We start from the raw sequence: 16,950 nt of genomic DNA on the forward strand, positions 1-16,950 counted from the left end.
TGAGAGTGCCGCAAAGGTAGACCCTGGATTCAGGCAACTTCGAACCGGTACTTATAGAAATCTGTAAGACTCCTACGTCCAGTAGTGGACTCCCTAAGACAAGTAAAAAATCGAAGAAGAAAGAAAGAAGAAGAAGAGAATGATCTGTGGATGAACTACGTCATAATAGTATAAACATTTATTCCTATGTTATTTTTATTTTAAAGCTATATTTATTAAAAACGGATAAATAAAACAAATTAAAAAATAGACAAACCGCAGTGAAAATGTACATTAAGCGCGAAAATATTTGTCAGTCAACAATTTGCAACGTAACTTATACGCGATTTTCTACTTTATCGTATGGCGAAACGGTCTATTTCTAAGTTTCAAAAATTACATGTCTTACGATAACTATAGTAAATCGTGTTTATTCACTATCTCATTAAATTTTAATCGAAAATCGATATGCTGTGGATATATGAAAGTAACGTATCAATCGGTTTCTATAGGTTCAAAAAAATCTCAACAAGATCACTGCTGTAAGCAGTAAAACAGAGAGATGTCATTCCGAGTTTTAGATGCAAGTAAAATAGCTGTTAACAGATAGGTTCTCGTGTGATCATGTGCCGGTAGGCCCGTCACTAGGTGGACCGACGATATAACCAAGGTTGAAGGTGATCGCTGGATGCTGGCAGAGCAAGATCGATCATCGTTTCGATCTATGGGAGACACCTTTGCCTTGCAGTTGGTGCCTATCAGCTGAAATGATGACGAATCATCCTCCCCGGTTAAATTATGCTCTGAGTCAAAATTCCGCAGTACCAACGCTGCCCCATTCTAAATACGCCTAACCGCAGAGGGTTAGAAGACAGGCTTTGTATTACCGACAGTTAAAATTTTCTCCTCGGCTACGCTGAAGAAGCAAAAACAGACTGCCATGGTGATGGTGATGCATATAAGATAGATATAACAGCGTTAGTGCATTTGATGATCATAAAATAATAAATATTATTTTTGTGTGCCTTAATTATAAATATGTATCAACAAGAATAACGGTAGCTTCAAACTGATTAAGCTATATAAGTTCATTTTTTAAACATATTTTAATTATCTTATATTTATTAGACAAAGTATCAAATAAAAAGGTAACGCCCGAGGTCCAGTTAAAATTTAAAACTATTACTATTTTTAGGAATTTTATTGACAAAATCTTCAATAGTCAAACAAAACTTTAAATATTTGTAAAATAGTAAGAAGACTGTTTGATTGTTAATGATCTAATAACTTTCAATTAAAAATAGTACAGATTAATTAAATTAATATTAATACAGGAAGCAGATGTCGGAAAAAATTCTTCAATTAAAAATACTTTACATTTTTCTTAAAAATTTAAATTAGATATTTTGTTTGCACGTGTTTTTCATGTTATAAAATTTCTGATAGATTGAAAAGATCGAAGAATTTTATTTTAGGTAAAAATGGGTTAAACTTAAGTTTAATTTATATTATATAAGGATAGCTTACCTAAAGGATAGACCGAGATAATTAGTCTTACTTTTAAATTTATCTTCAGTCTAGCACTCTACAAAGTAGCACTTTACTGGTTCTCAATATAAAATAGGAGCTTGAATATTCAATTCCTGTGACATTCGATTCTTTTGAAGGTAACGATCACCTGCAATATTTCCCGTGAAAATCGATAGCATTATACTGTTACATGTTACTGTTTTACACACGTTAAGCTTCCATAGGGTTTTATTTAATTAACCTTTGTTTCTCCTTTCATTCATATGTTCATCCGTTCATTCATTGGTCGAGTCGTTTAATCATTCATCCATATGTCAATTTATTTATTTAGTTTTAGCTCCTAATTAATAATTTTTACAAATGTCGTGTTCAAATTCTGTCGTTTAAGTTAAAGTGACTTACTTAAACTAAATCATATTATTATTTTTAACTAAGATAATCTATTGTAAAACCTAGGTACTACATGATTTTTTTTCCAATTCCAAGATTGTTTATTCAAAAATTGACAGATTACATATCTTTTTATACATTTATGCGTGTTAAGTGGAGTCAACTACCTGTTCGGATGATAAGTATCGGAAATCTGTGAAGAACATGCTGTAGCAGGTGTATTTATTTATTTTATCAAGTAGATTTTATCATTAACAACTGTTGGAAGGTAAATACAATAAAATTTTAGATATCGAATATAAAACTTTGCTATAGGGCCTGAACCGCTAAAACTTTTATTAAAATAAATCAACTCACTATATAATTATTGTCATTAATTATAGTAAGTTTAATAATGTGTATTTTTAACAAAGATAATATCAATTATTATTTCAATTACAAATACAACTACACCAAAAGTAACGCCTAATGCTAGTACAAAGAATCCTCCTTGCAAATCTTTAGTTGACAACGCAGCTACGTTCGATTTATGGATTTTCGATGGCAATATAACAAGTGCTTTTTTCTGCTGATTAAAAAAGTAAAGCTTTTTATGTAATATTTCACTTAAACCAATCTGATTTAATAAATTAAAAGTATGGGAAATTCTCTCCATAATTGGAAAACCTTTCCTAGCAATCATTTCAATAGGTACTGTAAAAGTATTTTGCTTGAACACGAAGAACTTGTGGTGCCCTAAATTATCACGTAATTCAGGCATCACAGATGAAAGGTAGGATAATTCCAGACGACTGCATAATACAGAAAAGTTTCTGTGAACAGTTACATCTACCAACGCTTTAGCCACGTTCTCTACGTTTATCCATTCCTTCTCAATTTGTGTATCAACAACACCGCTGGAGTTATCAAATAAGTCATGTAATTCTTCTGGTCCGCCAAATTTTAGTCCACTGTCAATTAAATCTTCAACGGATTTAATCTGATTTTGAAAAGTTACATGTCGTAGCATGGCTATTAATTTCGCTTGGAAAGCCGTCACAAATATAAGACAAAAAATGCTGAAAAAAGCAAAAAAAACTCGCAAACTGTTTTTGACTGGTCGTACATAAGCAGGGAATCCTAATCCCGATACATAGGTGTTAAGTAAACAATGGAAGATATTAATATGGTAATATGAATCTCCGCTTAACTGGCCAAGTATCCTCCAAGCCAGAACACACAAACCAAATGTTGCAATAGTTGAAAACCATACATATTTTTGAAAAATGTGTATTAACGCCAACCATCTAGGTGAAGAAGAAGCCCGTGGAACAACCCAAGCATAAGAATCCCCCAAATACGTCGTACTGCTTTCAAAATCTTCGTGTACATCATAGTCTGGAAAAATTCCCCCTAAAAGCACATGTCCTTTTTGCAAAGACAATTCTTTCAAAGCACCGTTCCAATACGGATTTCGCTCACCACGGCTCATTTTTAAAATTGAATACTTTGTTTGCAGTTTATGTTTTGAAGCCATTTCATTAATGTATAATTTCTCTATATTAGGATCATTTTCATTCTCACTTATAAAAGGTTGCCGCTCTAATGCAAGAATATGTAAATTACAGCCTTCCAAGCTTGACGGAATTTTGTTTGTAAACATATCTGTATCATTTTCTATCACACCTAAAGAGCAAACATTTTTAATCATATACATGTTAGTAGAGTTTTGACTTAAAAATCCGCAAGCCTTTGAATATTCATTTAATTTCCAGGCGTATATGGGTATTTTTCGTACATTCTCAGGTTGTGGAGATAAAATTATTACATTAATAGCATTAAAATTAAATAAATGATCCATAATCTTCTCTACACCAAGCATAGCGAGTTTACTGGAACCAGCAAAATTAAATAAAACTACGATAAATTTCGCCTTTGCGTTCCAACTCGGCGTTTGAGTTATTACTTTCGCCAGATAGGTAAATTCAGTATAACTTTCTGCAATGGCAATATAGTAATCTCCTTTATATTCAAAATATGGATTTGTATGTATGACATCAATACGTTCATTATCAAAGCTACACACCGTAGTTACGTTTAACGGACTCGTTACTTGCACACTGAAGTATTTATTTCCATTAATGTGACTTAGAAGATCAGATCGTATGCTTTCAGTTGTTCTTGTTCCATTATATGAACTTGCAAAAACTAAATATCCAGGTTTATCAAAATAGATATTCATTAACTGAATGATGCAACTGGAGTAATAAGATGCAGTTGCTGATTCGTAAATATGTGAAATTGAATTTATTTTATTTATCAACAGGTATAAAACCACAACGGAATTAACACAAAACGAATTTAAAACCATCATTGACGTTGTCTGTTCAGTTTACTGGTGTAGTGTAGACTAAATTTAATTCATACATCGGTTTTAACGCTATGGCTATTAGAAACATCGTGATGGTGTATGATGCAATTTTCTGATATACCTGTTGATATGAATCTAAATTGATTTCTTTGATAGTTTGCGTTTTTAATACGTAAGTGTGTATTGCAGAACCTGCTCTAGACATATTTTTAAATTATCTAACAACATATAGCTAAAACAAAATCAAATCTGAAAACTTCAATATAAACCTAATAAGTTAATTATTAGAAATCGTATCCATATTCCAAAATATTGCAATAAAACTTTATTATTTTGCTATATATGAGACATAAGAAACGCAAAAGATGCCTTGCTATTCCGCTGCATTTTCCTGCTACTCGTGCTGTTATTCATGCTGTTTTCTATTCTATGGGTATATACGAGCTGATGGTGTCATTGTTTAAAAAGGTGACCAAAAGTTTTCCGGGTAAAGACAGCAAAATGCTGGACTATGTGACGTCAGACATTACATCGTTTACAAGTCGTTACCGATCTATATTGTTTTATCTATCCCATTGGTAAACTATTCACGATTTAGTTATTGAATTCTCACTGCTGGACACGGGCCACATTACCACAAGTTTTTTGATCGTGCGTCGCCAGGTTTGGTATGCGGCCACGTCTTCGCTTTCCTAGAGGATTCCATTCTAGAACTTACCTCGGTGTGTGATCTTGGTCCCATCGGAGCGTGTGCCCTATCCAGTTCCAGTTGCGGTATTTGATATGCTGGTCGATCGGCATCTCACCGCAGCGTTTCCAGAGATCTACGTCGGCGACTTTCTCATGCCAGTATATACCGAGAACACATCGAAGACAGTTATTAACGAAGATTGGGCGCCGACGCGAGATATCTTTTATGACCTTCCACATCTCGCGTCCATATAGCAACACGGTTTTCATATTGGACCGGAATATTTTGAGTTTCACTCTCCTAGTTAGTTTTCGTGATTGTCATATAGAAAGGAGCTGTATGAAGGCTGTCTTTCCCTTGGCGATTCTCGAAGCGATGGCCTCTTCGCTCCTTACTGATTCCGACACTACGCTACCAAGGTAAGTGAATGTGTGGACTGTCTCCACTCCCTCTGTGCCAATAAGCAACAAGTTCTTTGCCATTGTTTTTTATATTTAATCAAAAATTAATGACTGCCAATAAAAGTATTACACTTACTTACCCAATTCGTTTTTTTAACCAATACAAACCTTTTTTTATTTAAAAGAATAATTAACTTTTAAAGTAAATATGACTAAAAATGACATATGTGACAATTAAATTGAGGTTATAATTCCGTACTTTGTGATTGTATTTTGTAAGCTTATAAACTTAAAATATTTACTAGTTTTTTGAAAGGAATAAAAAATTTAAATTAAGAATCATCAATATTTATATGTATTCGTTTAACGAAAACGGTTATTTTTATATGTGTTACGTTTTAGTAAAAATTGATTGTTTGCTATGGTATGGTGTTCAATGAAGCGGCCTCATGGAAGTTTTTGATACTTCTGATGTTTATACGCCAGATTGCTGCAATTAACGAAAAACTAAAAGGTTGTAATATGTTGATGAAGTAAGATAAATAAAATGTTCGATGTTAACGATCTGTGAAAATATGTTAATTATTCTTTTATAAATCTTAGTTCAAGATTGAATCAACAGTTTTTGTTTAATTTATAAATTTCAAGATTGCATAAATCTAATATTTTTATAATGGCATTACTGAGATCGAATAACATTTTAATATCACTGTACCCGATACTCTCGCAAAGATTTCCCTCGATACGGGCATGGCCTAGTGTGTATGTTCGTCGTGAAATAAAATGCAAATAACGAAGAAGTAAATATTATGCGAAAACATTGTCATACACTTGTTTATAAAGTATCTTAAAGACATGTCTTTTACTAAGCACGTTGTGTTTTTAACTAAACAGCATCAATAAAAAAAGAGAAATTTTTATGACAGCTTATTTCATGATTCGTCAAAATTTTTTAAAAAAAAAAATTCGATCAGAATTACTTGCAAAAATTTATTTTATACTTATGTGTTTTGTTTCACCTATTATAAACATTGAAAAGGTAAATTAACATTATTTACCATGAACCTTCTTATGGGGTTCATATTAAAGAAACCTGCTCGGTTTTTTTATTTCTTGACTTATTTGGAATAATTAATATACGAGTACGATTTATTAAGAACTCTAATGTCAATAAATGTCAAAAAAAGTTTTAATTAGAATGATTGATTTGAAAGGAATTGAGGTTCTGGAGTGGAGACCATCGAATGAAAACCTCAGCGTAGTGGAGAGACGAACTTGTTAACGTTGTCGAAAGTGGTTGGATGCTGGCTTGGGGGCCTCTCGTTCCCCTATTTTATTTATGGGACAGGGACGTTTTTATCTTTAATGATTAACTTTCTCTTCTTTTTTATTTCCATGCTCTTCTTTCATACTTCGTATGATCTATCTTTCTTTTCCTTACTTTCTACCGTTCATTCATCGCCTCACTTCCTTCGCCTCGTTACTTACTATCTCAGCTTTTGGTTATCACATTACTTTTTCTTTATCTATCTCTTTTATTTCACATTTTATAATTTGGTTATCTTACATTTTATCACAGATTAAATAGTTTTTGTTTTATTTGCTCAATAATTATTTCTTATTGTTTTTAGCTACTATCTGTATTTTTTTTTTACATTTAGTATATATTTTGTTAACTTTTGCAATAATCAAGGAACACTGGACTGACTGTTTTTCTTCTATTATTAAGGCGATGGTGACGTCATTTATTTTTTTACTCTGCTTTCGAAATCGCACCGAAGTCCTCCGAACGCGGTACAGTAGGCAACAAGGTGGACCACGGTCTGGTCCACGTCCGCTTCACAGAAGTACGAGAAGTCCTCCTTGAGCTTGAACCGGTCAGAGAACCTCCCTTTTCCTGTGAAGAGCTCCAGCTCTTGTTCTCCAATTCGACACTGTGGAGCATGCGGTAGGCTCAGACGGCGTCTGGGAAGAAATTCCGCGTTTTCGATGCCGTCGAATCTTCCATATATCTACTATTCCATTCGTCAAGCATTCCCAGCCATCGCTGTCTCTTGACGAATGAGATGGGGCATTTCTCGTAGTCTGGTCTTCTTTTGCACTTCAGGGCCGCGTCCATGGTTAGTTGACCCGCCCTCCATCTCCAAAGAACTAAACTGATGATAATGATAAATTTAAGATGCTTTTAATCAAAATTGTTATTTTCTTTAAAAAGTTTAAGGTTTGATTAATTACGTTAAAATTTTCATTTAAGGTAATACACAAGATCAGACTTCTACAAGACCGAATACTCTATACGACGACGCTGATGATTTACAGAAGCAGCTTGACAACGAAGCGAGGGATAAATTAAAATTTGGAAAGGTTAGCATAATTTATGATAGTTTAGGAAGAAAAATATAGTGTTATGTAGTTCGATTGGCTTCGTTAAAGTAAATAAAATGTCAAATTGTCGCTATTTATATCAGATGAAGGACAGTTTATAACACAAAGATTGCTGCTGAACTCCGATCGAGCAGGTGGTTTAGAGTTTAAAATGTTAGTTTTACAAGCTATAGATTTAGGTTTAAGTATTTAATGTGTTCAATTAGTCAAAAATCATAAAGCCGCGTAAACTTTTTCGTGACTTGTAAATGAATGTGGATTAAAAATTTAGGAAGACTGAATTATTATAGCACTGGTAACACAAAATTATTGAAGAGTACTGGTTTACTTATTTGATAAATTTAATATTTAAAAGCTGTACAAAATCGTATATCAGTGAAGTTTAATATCTACAGAGTTATTTTGGTTTATTCATTATTGTTTTTTTGGCTGAAAGCAATTGTCGTACAGTACTAGCTACTACATCAGAAACACTGTTAAGTCTTTAAATTTGAATATTTTGTTGAATAATCGTAATGTTTATATCGTTTTTATAGCCAAAAACAATTTGGGTGCTGCATTTACCGACACCATTTCCAGATATAACATATTTAATGACGAGTCGGGAATCCAGGAGTGTGGTAAGTATTATTTTTATTTATGAATCGGTTTTCTCTAAAAAGGCAATAAATTAAAACTATTACTTCATTTGTGAGAATTTAACGTCTATTGTAATACGTGGAATGTTTTGTCCTGTATTCATGAAGTAGGTGGCCCGGGCTCTAATCTTTCAGGTCAATGTTTAAAATTGTCTGTAATATAACCTTCGATGTTTGTGAGATATCATCGCGATGTGGTCAAAATGATAGATATCTACAATATAGCTAATTGATTGTAGATATTAGTGGTCGATAGAGAACGAAAAAAAGGGATAGTACCCCAACTATATCTGATATTCGTATTATGTGAAAAATCGCGTGTAAAATAATGACAATGAATCATTGCTATTATAGCTACGTAACTGTTGTCAACTACGGTACATGAAGTTGGGTCGAGTAGTTTACTATATATTATTTCATGTCTTCACACTATCATTCATACATGATATATGTATATGATATATCTGATCACTGCGGCGTACCGCAAGCGTAACGCTCCGACGCCATCCTTTCAGTCCATAGATGTTCACTGCAGGACATAGGCTTTTTCCAAAGATATATATTTGGGAATATACCCTAATCGACAAGCTAGGCAGGCAAGTTGTTCTCTATTTCCATGCATACAATCATAAATATATTACACTACATTGAGCCATGCAGTTACATTACAATTTATTTTAATTATTTATCGGAAAATTTTCCACAAAAATTTTTGTATACTCAAAAAGTGTCATATTTCTTTCGCTAAGGTAAGTGATATTTTGTAAATACTTCGTTTCTATTTTGACCAATATTATTGTAATATATATAGATATTTTCACGTTCTTCAAGCATAATGAGGTCTTATGGACGGTTTTATGTACTTTCCTTGTTAGACATAATTAGCGGTTGTTACAGCCCATAGTGCCACTGCAATGTATAAGCCAAAAGATAATGAAGCCCAAAGATATCTTCAGGGGGATGTACCATAATCGTGTAGTACGCAGGGGATGCTGTTGCCTATCCTCTCGAAACATATTTGTGAACAGTGGTAATCTAATATAATTAATGCCCAAAGTGTGAATTGTACAATATTGTATCCCGGGAATCGAATCTGCGACCTATGACCGCAAATCTCAGTTGTATACCGCGGAAAACTATCACTGCTTTCTTTTATCATCGTATTTAATCTCGTATTCTCTCTCTATCACTCTAGCTTACTTTAATGATTAAATAAATGAAATCCAGAAACTTGACGTTAACTTAAGAGAGAAACTTGGTTCTCTTGAATGTTTGTGAAGGTCTATTTAGATTGCTTGGCTGGACTTGACTTGCCGAGACACTAAGACCTAACATAATATTATAAAGTGTAAACTAAGTGAAAACTTGAACTTAGCTCTTCGTTTCACTATAATACTATTTTGTACACACATACTACTATTTTGTACTACAATTACCGACATAAGTTTTCTATACAAACAAATAAATAACATTGTTTTGATTTAGTAAATAATAACTGGCTATAAGTTTGAATCACGATTTCGAAAAAATACTGCTTCCGACTTATATTTATTTTAAACTTTGTGCATTAATTACATAGGATTGCCACTGCACATAAACTAGTTTCCAGAAGATGGACAGCAGCGTCTTCTACGTATCATAAAACATACTGTGGTTGCCAACCCGCTTGCCAAGTGCAACGATTATGGTATACCCGGCGACTATTTGCTGAAACGACTATGATGATATAATATAAAAAATATATATTTTAAGGATTTTCGAGAACCCACGGTGAGTTTCTACGGAGCAACAACGAGAGCACCAAATGGTAAATAAATTTATATTAAATATTTTTTTGGAACAAGTAGACTAAGAATGTAACTTTTGTAATTTTTAGCTTACATTGTTGTTTCTTTACTTAAAAACTCAATAACTGTAATGATCGATTGTTACTGATGTTCTATAATTAAAATTACAGCCGTCACCGTCATTGATTGGGACTATCAGAGTAAGTATATATTTCGTTACTTTTTGTTATAATTTTTTATTCTATTTACTAACTTTAAGTCCTTATTTTTTCGTGGGGAAATCCTGCATGGGATACTCCTCCACTGCGGGGACAACAAAAGTGTTATGTCGGACTTTTACCGGCTAAAATACCACGGTGTTTTTCGACGCTCTTTGTTTAAACCACGGGAACGCCTTTGTTTACATTAATTTTAAATTCTATCGGAACTGCTGTACCACGTGTTAAAAAACGCGCATATCTAATGCGGTTGTGGTCAGACATATATAAATCTAATATTTTTCTCAAATTCGCGTACAATTTAATTTGTTACTTAAATTACTATTTTGCGGCCTATATTTAAATTTAATAGACGAGTTATATTTTGTAACCTTATTCTTAAGTGCCTGGAGACCACGGGTTTGAAAGCGTATCGTAGAACCTCCACCTTTTTTGTGGACAGATGACCGTGTTAAAGTCTTCTTTTTAAAGATGATAGATGCAGCCCGCTTCGAATCTAAATGTACGGGAGAAGCTTAAGTTCATCTTACGATTAATATTATGACGACGATGATGATTGTTAAAGTGTTTACCTTCCCAGGTCAAACTGAATGGAAAAAAATATTCCCGGAATGCGGTGGGCGGATGCAATCCCCGGTGGATCTCCCTGTACAAGGCTATTACCGGGCGAAGGGTGCCCGGAAACTGTTGTTTACCAACTTCGACGTAAAACCGGAGAAAATAACTATCAAAAACGATGGCAAACGTAGTAAGTAAATGATCACGTAAATATATTTTTAGACGATGCTTAAACACTTCAGCTCGGTTGTTTAATTAGACAACCCTTCGTGTTTGATAGTGCCTTAAATAATTTGCGCAGTACAACTCTTCTGTGAACATTTGTAAATTTTTAATTACGAATGAAAAACAGATTCTTAAAAACAAATCTAAATAGCGATCAAGTAACTTTATGTTAAGAATTATTCTTCATAGGTTTTATTCATAGGTTCTTCTTATTCTTCTTCTCAGCCGATGGATGCTCACTTCAAGACGTAAGCCTCTCCCAAAGATCACCGCTGTGAACAGTCCTGTGCTACCCGCGATCTTAACTATGTCATCGGTCCACCTAGTAGGGTCGTAGGGGCCCGGCATAGAATAGGCCCATCCCATTCCCTCTCGAGGGTGTCGTACAAGGCGACAGAAGGCACAATTTCCAGAGGATGGACTACAGCGTCCTCTGCGTACTGTACAGCACACTGTTATCGCCAACCTGCCTGCCAAGCGTGGCGATTATATGCCCCCTATGGTACACCTAAGTAATCAGTTGGTTCTCTCTTATTAACTAGCTTAGGTTAATGAAAGGTTTGTTCGAGAAAAAATATCTAATCACTGTTAAATAATTGTCAAACTTTGGGCTTGTTTTATATTAACGGATAATATTTGTTCCAGTTTATTGTATTGCTATATATGTCTCTTTATAAAAATAAAAAGTATTAACTTGTTGATAAAGGAAAACTTCGGGCGTCTTATTTATATTTTTATGAACACGTTAAAGTGTTTTAGCAACTCAAATCATATTAAACAACGATAAACGAGTAGTTAATTTAAAATTAAAATTTATTCAGGGCTCGCTTTCATAAACACAGGAATAAAGGAGAAACTAGTACTTATGGTCGTGTCGATAAGATTAATCAGTTTTATAATTATGATAAAAAGAAGTGAATAATGAAATTAATTTTCAGTTTTTTTGTATGGAATTTGGAACTCGAAACTGGTGCCCGTAGTTCATGGCGGGGCGGCACATAGTCGGCGCTATCTCTTCCATTCGTTGAGCATTACTTGGCCCTCGGAACATACCGTGGGCGGTCTGCAGTACCCAATGGAAAGTCAAGCGATTCATATTTCATCTGAGTACAAAAGTATGCAGGAAGCTCTCGATGCAGCTCCAAGCGATCCGCAGGCGTTTCTGGGTATTGTCAATATCTATAAGGTAAACCCAAACTTTGTTTTAACTATCATTCTCTGACCATTGACCAATCTTTAGCAAAGGGTTTATTTATAAGGTTATAGATGTAAAAGATGAAAAGGTGTGGATATGTACTTCATTTGCTGTAAATTAATATATTGTACAATCTATTCCAAAGTTAATAGTTTCAGAAATAATAAACAACGTCATGGTAATATGATAATTTTTTTTCAAAATTCGAACAATTAATTTTAATTTTTTAATACGTAGTTTTTATCTGTCCCTGCTATTTTTTTACTGCCTGAAATCACAGACCTAATGCGTTCAAATAGAGAATATAATGTAACATATTTGAGATTGATATATACAGGATAGTTGGCAATAGGTATAAAATTAAAAAAAAATTTTTTGCTGATAAATGAGCTTCACATTCACCACTTTAAACTTGAACCTTTTTTACCAATAACCAAACAAACTGTAATATTTTAAACATTTAGAAGTGCCTGCAAATGTAACTTTTAAATAAAACAAAATAGGCTGCTTAAGTGTAATATTTTGCCTTTTGTCAGACAAAAGGAATCAGAATAGCACAAAGCTGACGCTTTGACGTCCGCAACGTTAAGCAGATGACGAGTAGGAGTCATGTCACTGGCTCAGCGATACGCATAAAGTGAACAGAATACTCGCCTCTTTGTCAGCTTACAAATTTTACACGCGATAGAAACGATCTCATGTAAAAATTATTACCATTTAAAGAAAAATCCAAACATTTTGAAATATTTTTTTGTCGACTCAAACATTCTTTTCCTCGTAAGAGATTCATCACAAAATATATATAACCATACCGTCTTAGCTTAAAGTCCACTCAGAATACATGAAGTGCCTATTTGGAATCAAACCTACGACTCGTGATAGTAAAATTGCCCTGTATGTCACGACACAGTTCTAATACCTCTTATTTCTGCCATAAAAAGTTCACAGTTGGACAGAGACCTCCTTCATAGATTTACAATAGACCAGTTGGAAGCAGCCTGGCTTCACGCGCGCTAGTTGAAGTCTCATGACGACGATTTAAATAACAAACGCTAAGTGTACCATTATACGAGTCAACATCAAGTATCCTAGTTTTATTAAACAAAAGCAACAAGCAGAAGATGATATAATCTGCATCTAGGGTCTTCCGATTACTTTAACAAGGTATTTTGTCCACCTTGTGGACTCGATATCTTACGCTGCGCTTGCTGGTTTATCGTATCTCCAGAACTTTAAGGCCCCAGCGGCGGTCTGTTCTGCGTGGTATTTAGCCTGCCTATTGCCACTTCAATCCGTCAACTCTCTGGGCAATGTCGGTTACTTTGTAAACATATGTAGATGCATGTATATGTAGCCACACGTTCTCAACTTAGCCAATTTAACTTTTAATCATGTTAGAAAAGAGGAGACTTAACTTCTTTAATTACTTTGAAATTTCTCTGTGTGGACTTAACAGCTAGTGTTTAAAAAGTTCCTAGTTTTGAACGTACTCTAGTCGCAATGTTTTTTTTTCATCACCGGATCGGAGAAAGTTTTTAAACGCTTCGAGCAACTTTTGCACAATTTTTCAAACACTCTTTCTCTCAAGGCAGCCTTTCCTGATTTAATATTTCAACATTTTTGTCGAATTCAAATAGATACCTGTTAAAAATAAATTCTAAGATCTTTGAGCTAGTGTAGTAGAAGTTAAAAAGGTCAAGACAACCAAAACTCCTTTATAAAGTTCCAAAGTTTTCGGAACCACTGTAACAGATACAATTTAGATTTCAAATCGCATTGAACCTGTTAGTTTATTTGTGACCAACTAAAGAGTAGCAATCCTTAGAAATTTAAAGATTGTCTATGCAGCCTGGATACAGTTTGCTTCCAACCGGTCTCATTAGAAATAAATTAGCAGCAATAAACGGATGGCGACTGAAATAATGCTAATGAATAGAAAAATTTAGATAGAACATTTTATATATAGACATATTTACGCTTATTTTATATATTACAGTACGGAGATCATACGCAGCAAGGATTGAAGGAAATATTTGATGTTGTTCTGAAAGATAATACTCTTGATGCTTCTGGCATATTTCACCCTTTGAACATCTTCATCCCGCCATTTAAAGATTATACGAGCTACCAAGGATCGCTAACCATGCCGCCGTGTACTGAGTCCGTATTATGGCTTGTAAGAGCTAGAAGTTTGCCTGTTACGAGGGTGAGTAATTATCTAACATTTATGCTTTTTCATTAATCACTTCGGTATAAGCGTTAACTATAGTCGACGGCTATAGGTAAATGCGCACAGTCGGCTTTTATCTATTGTTTCTGAAGATGTTAATGCTGTTAACCCTAAGGCTTTTACAGCTTCATCGGTACTGAGTTAACGGAGCGGAAGGGTCCGTGAACTAGATAGTTTCTACCTACCGCGTCACTAAGCCTGTCTTGCTTTTTAACTTATTTGTGATGGGAGTGTTTAAAAACACTAGCGGATACTACTTGTAATTGTTTGTAACTAGTTTTATAATTATTAAAGTTTTATTTTTATAAATTAAAATTTAACTTAAAGTTTGTTTTATTTATATCGCAAGTTTATATTATAATAATACTTTATATTATGATGAATGTTATTTTTGATGTCACACCAAACACATCTTGATACGGTGCATGCCGTGCATCTAATATAATCGAAATATACTGTAATTGTAGAGATAGGTTAAAATTCTTGGTTGGCGACTAAAGTCGTCGTTCAATGTTCAATGGCCTACGATGCTCGGTTGTGGGTACGGTTTTGTGGCTGACGACCACCAGCAGACCAGCAGTCCCTTCAGAGTGGGTACGAAAGGTGCATCTAAAGGACCAGCATCGTTTGGACGATCATCATCTTTATGAATTCCACCAGTGTACAATTAAAAATATCTTTGTTCTATTAAACTTTATCAATTAAAAATGTAGCGAAGTATTCATTATACATTTATTCGCCTTGTCTTCGGGAAAATGGATGGAATGAAGTCAAAATGAAAAAGGTTATTTTATCTCGAAAAACCTGAAATACAGTCTTATATTTGGCTAGTACTTAACGATAAACTTTTAATTTAGAGTGTCCGGCCACCATCGTTATCATTTCAGTCGTAAGTCACCCGCTGCTGGACACCACTACCCCTCTCACACGTCACACCAGTTTAAAGTTTTCTGCATTCAGTGTATTTATACAACCTTAACGTCATCTAATGGGTGAATATCCTACGCTGCATTGGCTGGGCTATATTAAAAATTATTTTGTTCCTAACACGTGCATGTTTTAACATGTTTTCTTATATCGTTTATGCACTGTTATAATGCTGTTTATCTAATCCTGGAATCGAACGATCAACTAATATCGCCCATAACTATAAATGTTCACTTCTAAATATATATTTATTAATATGGCAGAAATCTTTAATAGCATGTCTATAAAACTGTACCCTGTGGCATTAATATTTTTAGTCTGTAAATTCTGCGAACATGTATTTATTTAAAACAAAACGATTTGTGTTCATAACGATGCGATTTTTGTTATTGTTCTGGAAGTAGAAATAATAATTTTAAATTAAAAATGATCGCGCTGATAAAATAATCAACAGTCCATGTACAAACGTGTGCTTGGGTGCTGGCTCCTTAGTAACCTTTTTTTAATGATATAGTAAAGTTTGGTAGTGAATTGCTTTAGCTATTGAATTAAAGATTATGTGTAAGTGACCACAAGAAATCCTGTCTAAATTTGTTATGGTCTTCTGCTTTGATGCAATAAAATTAGGATAGTAGACGTTGACTTGTATAATGTTAGAGACCAGCATATTTTCTATGCGTGTTGTGTGTCTACAAATAGTGCGTTTAAGGTAATGATCTCAGAGACGTTAAGATAGGGTTTGGGAACATTAGTTGTAAAGAGTACTAGAGAGTCGCAACAATCTCTTCACAGGTCAGGGCGCAATTGGAATGCACTAAGTTTAAGCTAAAGGATGTGGTTATAGAACTGAATGTGACTCTAGTTACAAATTGAACTCTTCTCGTTTTCTTTTGATGACGTAAACAAGTTGAATGATCACAAATAGAAAAATAAAAATAATAATTAAATAAATAGTTACTTTATTATATCACTACCACAAAAGATTTGTATATGTTATAATGATGAGAACTTGTTCATTTTCAGACATTGATAAGCGCAGTTCACAGACTTCGCGATCCTTATGGAGAGCCGCAACGTTTCGCAGTCCGCATGACGCAACCGCTCAATGACAGAAAATTGTATTTATTTAATCAAAAGTAATAAATTATTTAATAAAATATTTTTTGTTATTATTATAACTTTCTCTCTCTAAGAGCTTTCTGTAGACTTTATCTTTTGGATTATCACACGAAATTGCATTGTAAAAAGCTGTACTTCTTAATCGATTACGGTATATTATATACACGTGCACAGTTATTATCACACTCCCATACATTCATACATAAGCAAGAAAAGGACCAATATTTAGCCACTTTCGCACATGCAGTAGTAGTCGTGCAAAAAAGTGCACCGCCCGCCAGTCCGCTGATAAATCGTATGCGGCAAACAATGCGAATTACACTACTG

The 16,950-nt window shown here is 34.0% G+C and overlaps 2 protein-coding genes across 2 annotated transcripts; one reads left to right on the forward strand and one right to left on the reverse strand.

Moving 5' to 3' along the window:
* Positions 1-2,287: 2,287 nt before the first annotated feature.
* On the reverse strand, positions 2,288-5,209 carry LOC137931810 (ionotropic receptor 21a-like). The gene is made up of 3 exons (XM_068775319.1): positions 4,968-5,209; positions 4,442-4,446; positions 2,288-4,158 (listed from the first exon to the last, which is right to left on the reverse strand). The coding sequence occupies exons 1-3, from the start codon at positions 5,207-5,209 to the stop codon at positions 2,288-2,290; spliced, it is 2,118 nt and encodes a 705-aa protein (XP_068631420.1).
* Positions 5,210-6,539: 1,330 nt separating this feature from the next.
* LOC137931811 (carbonic anhydrase 6-like) lies at positions 6,540-16,644 on the forward strand. The gene is made up of 9 exons (XM_068775321.1): positions 6,540-6,618; positions 7,596-7,705; positions 8,263-8,346; positions 10,117-10,171; positions 10,322-10,351; positions 10,950-11,117; positions 12,091-12,338; positions 14,344-14,553; positions 16,528-16,644. The coding sequence occupies exons 1-9, from the start codon at positions 6,540-6,542 to the stop codon at positions 16,642-16,644; spliced, it is 1,101 nt and encodes a 366-aa protein (XP_068631422.1).
* Positions 16,645-16,950: the final 306 nt, after the last annotated feature.

The sequence above is a fragment of the Battus philenor genome, unplaced genomic scaffold (genome assembly GCF_028537555.1).
Source record: "Battus philenor isolate CCGP_79_NKW_IND1 unplaced genomic scaffold, ilBatPhil1.0.hap1 SCAF_8, whole genome shotgun sequence".
Taxonomy (NCBI): domain Eukaryota; kingdom Metazoa; phylum Arthropoda; class Insecta; order Lepidoptera; family Papilionidae; genus Battus; species Battus philenor.

Excerpts from the sequence above, each read along its gene's own strand:
- LOC137931810 (XM_068775319.1), bottom strand. The coding sequence starts at position 5,209 with ATGAAAACCGTGTTGCTATATGGACGCGAGATGTGGAAGGTCATAAAA.
- LOC137931811 (XM_068775321.1), top strand. The coding sequence starts at position 6,540 with ATGATTGATTTGAAAGGAATTGAGGTTCTGGAGTGGAGACCATCGAAT. Across the intron at positions 10,352-10,949 it reads CATTGATTGGGACTATCAGA|GTCAAACTGAATGGAAAAAA; the intron begins GTAAGTATATAT and ends TTACCTTCCCAG. Across the intron at positions 12,339-14,343 it reads GTATTGTCAATATCTATAAG|TACGGAGATCATACGCAGCA; the intron begins GTAAACCCAAAC and ends TATATATTACAG.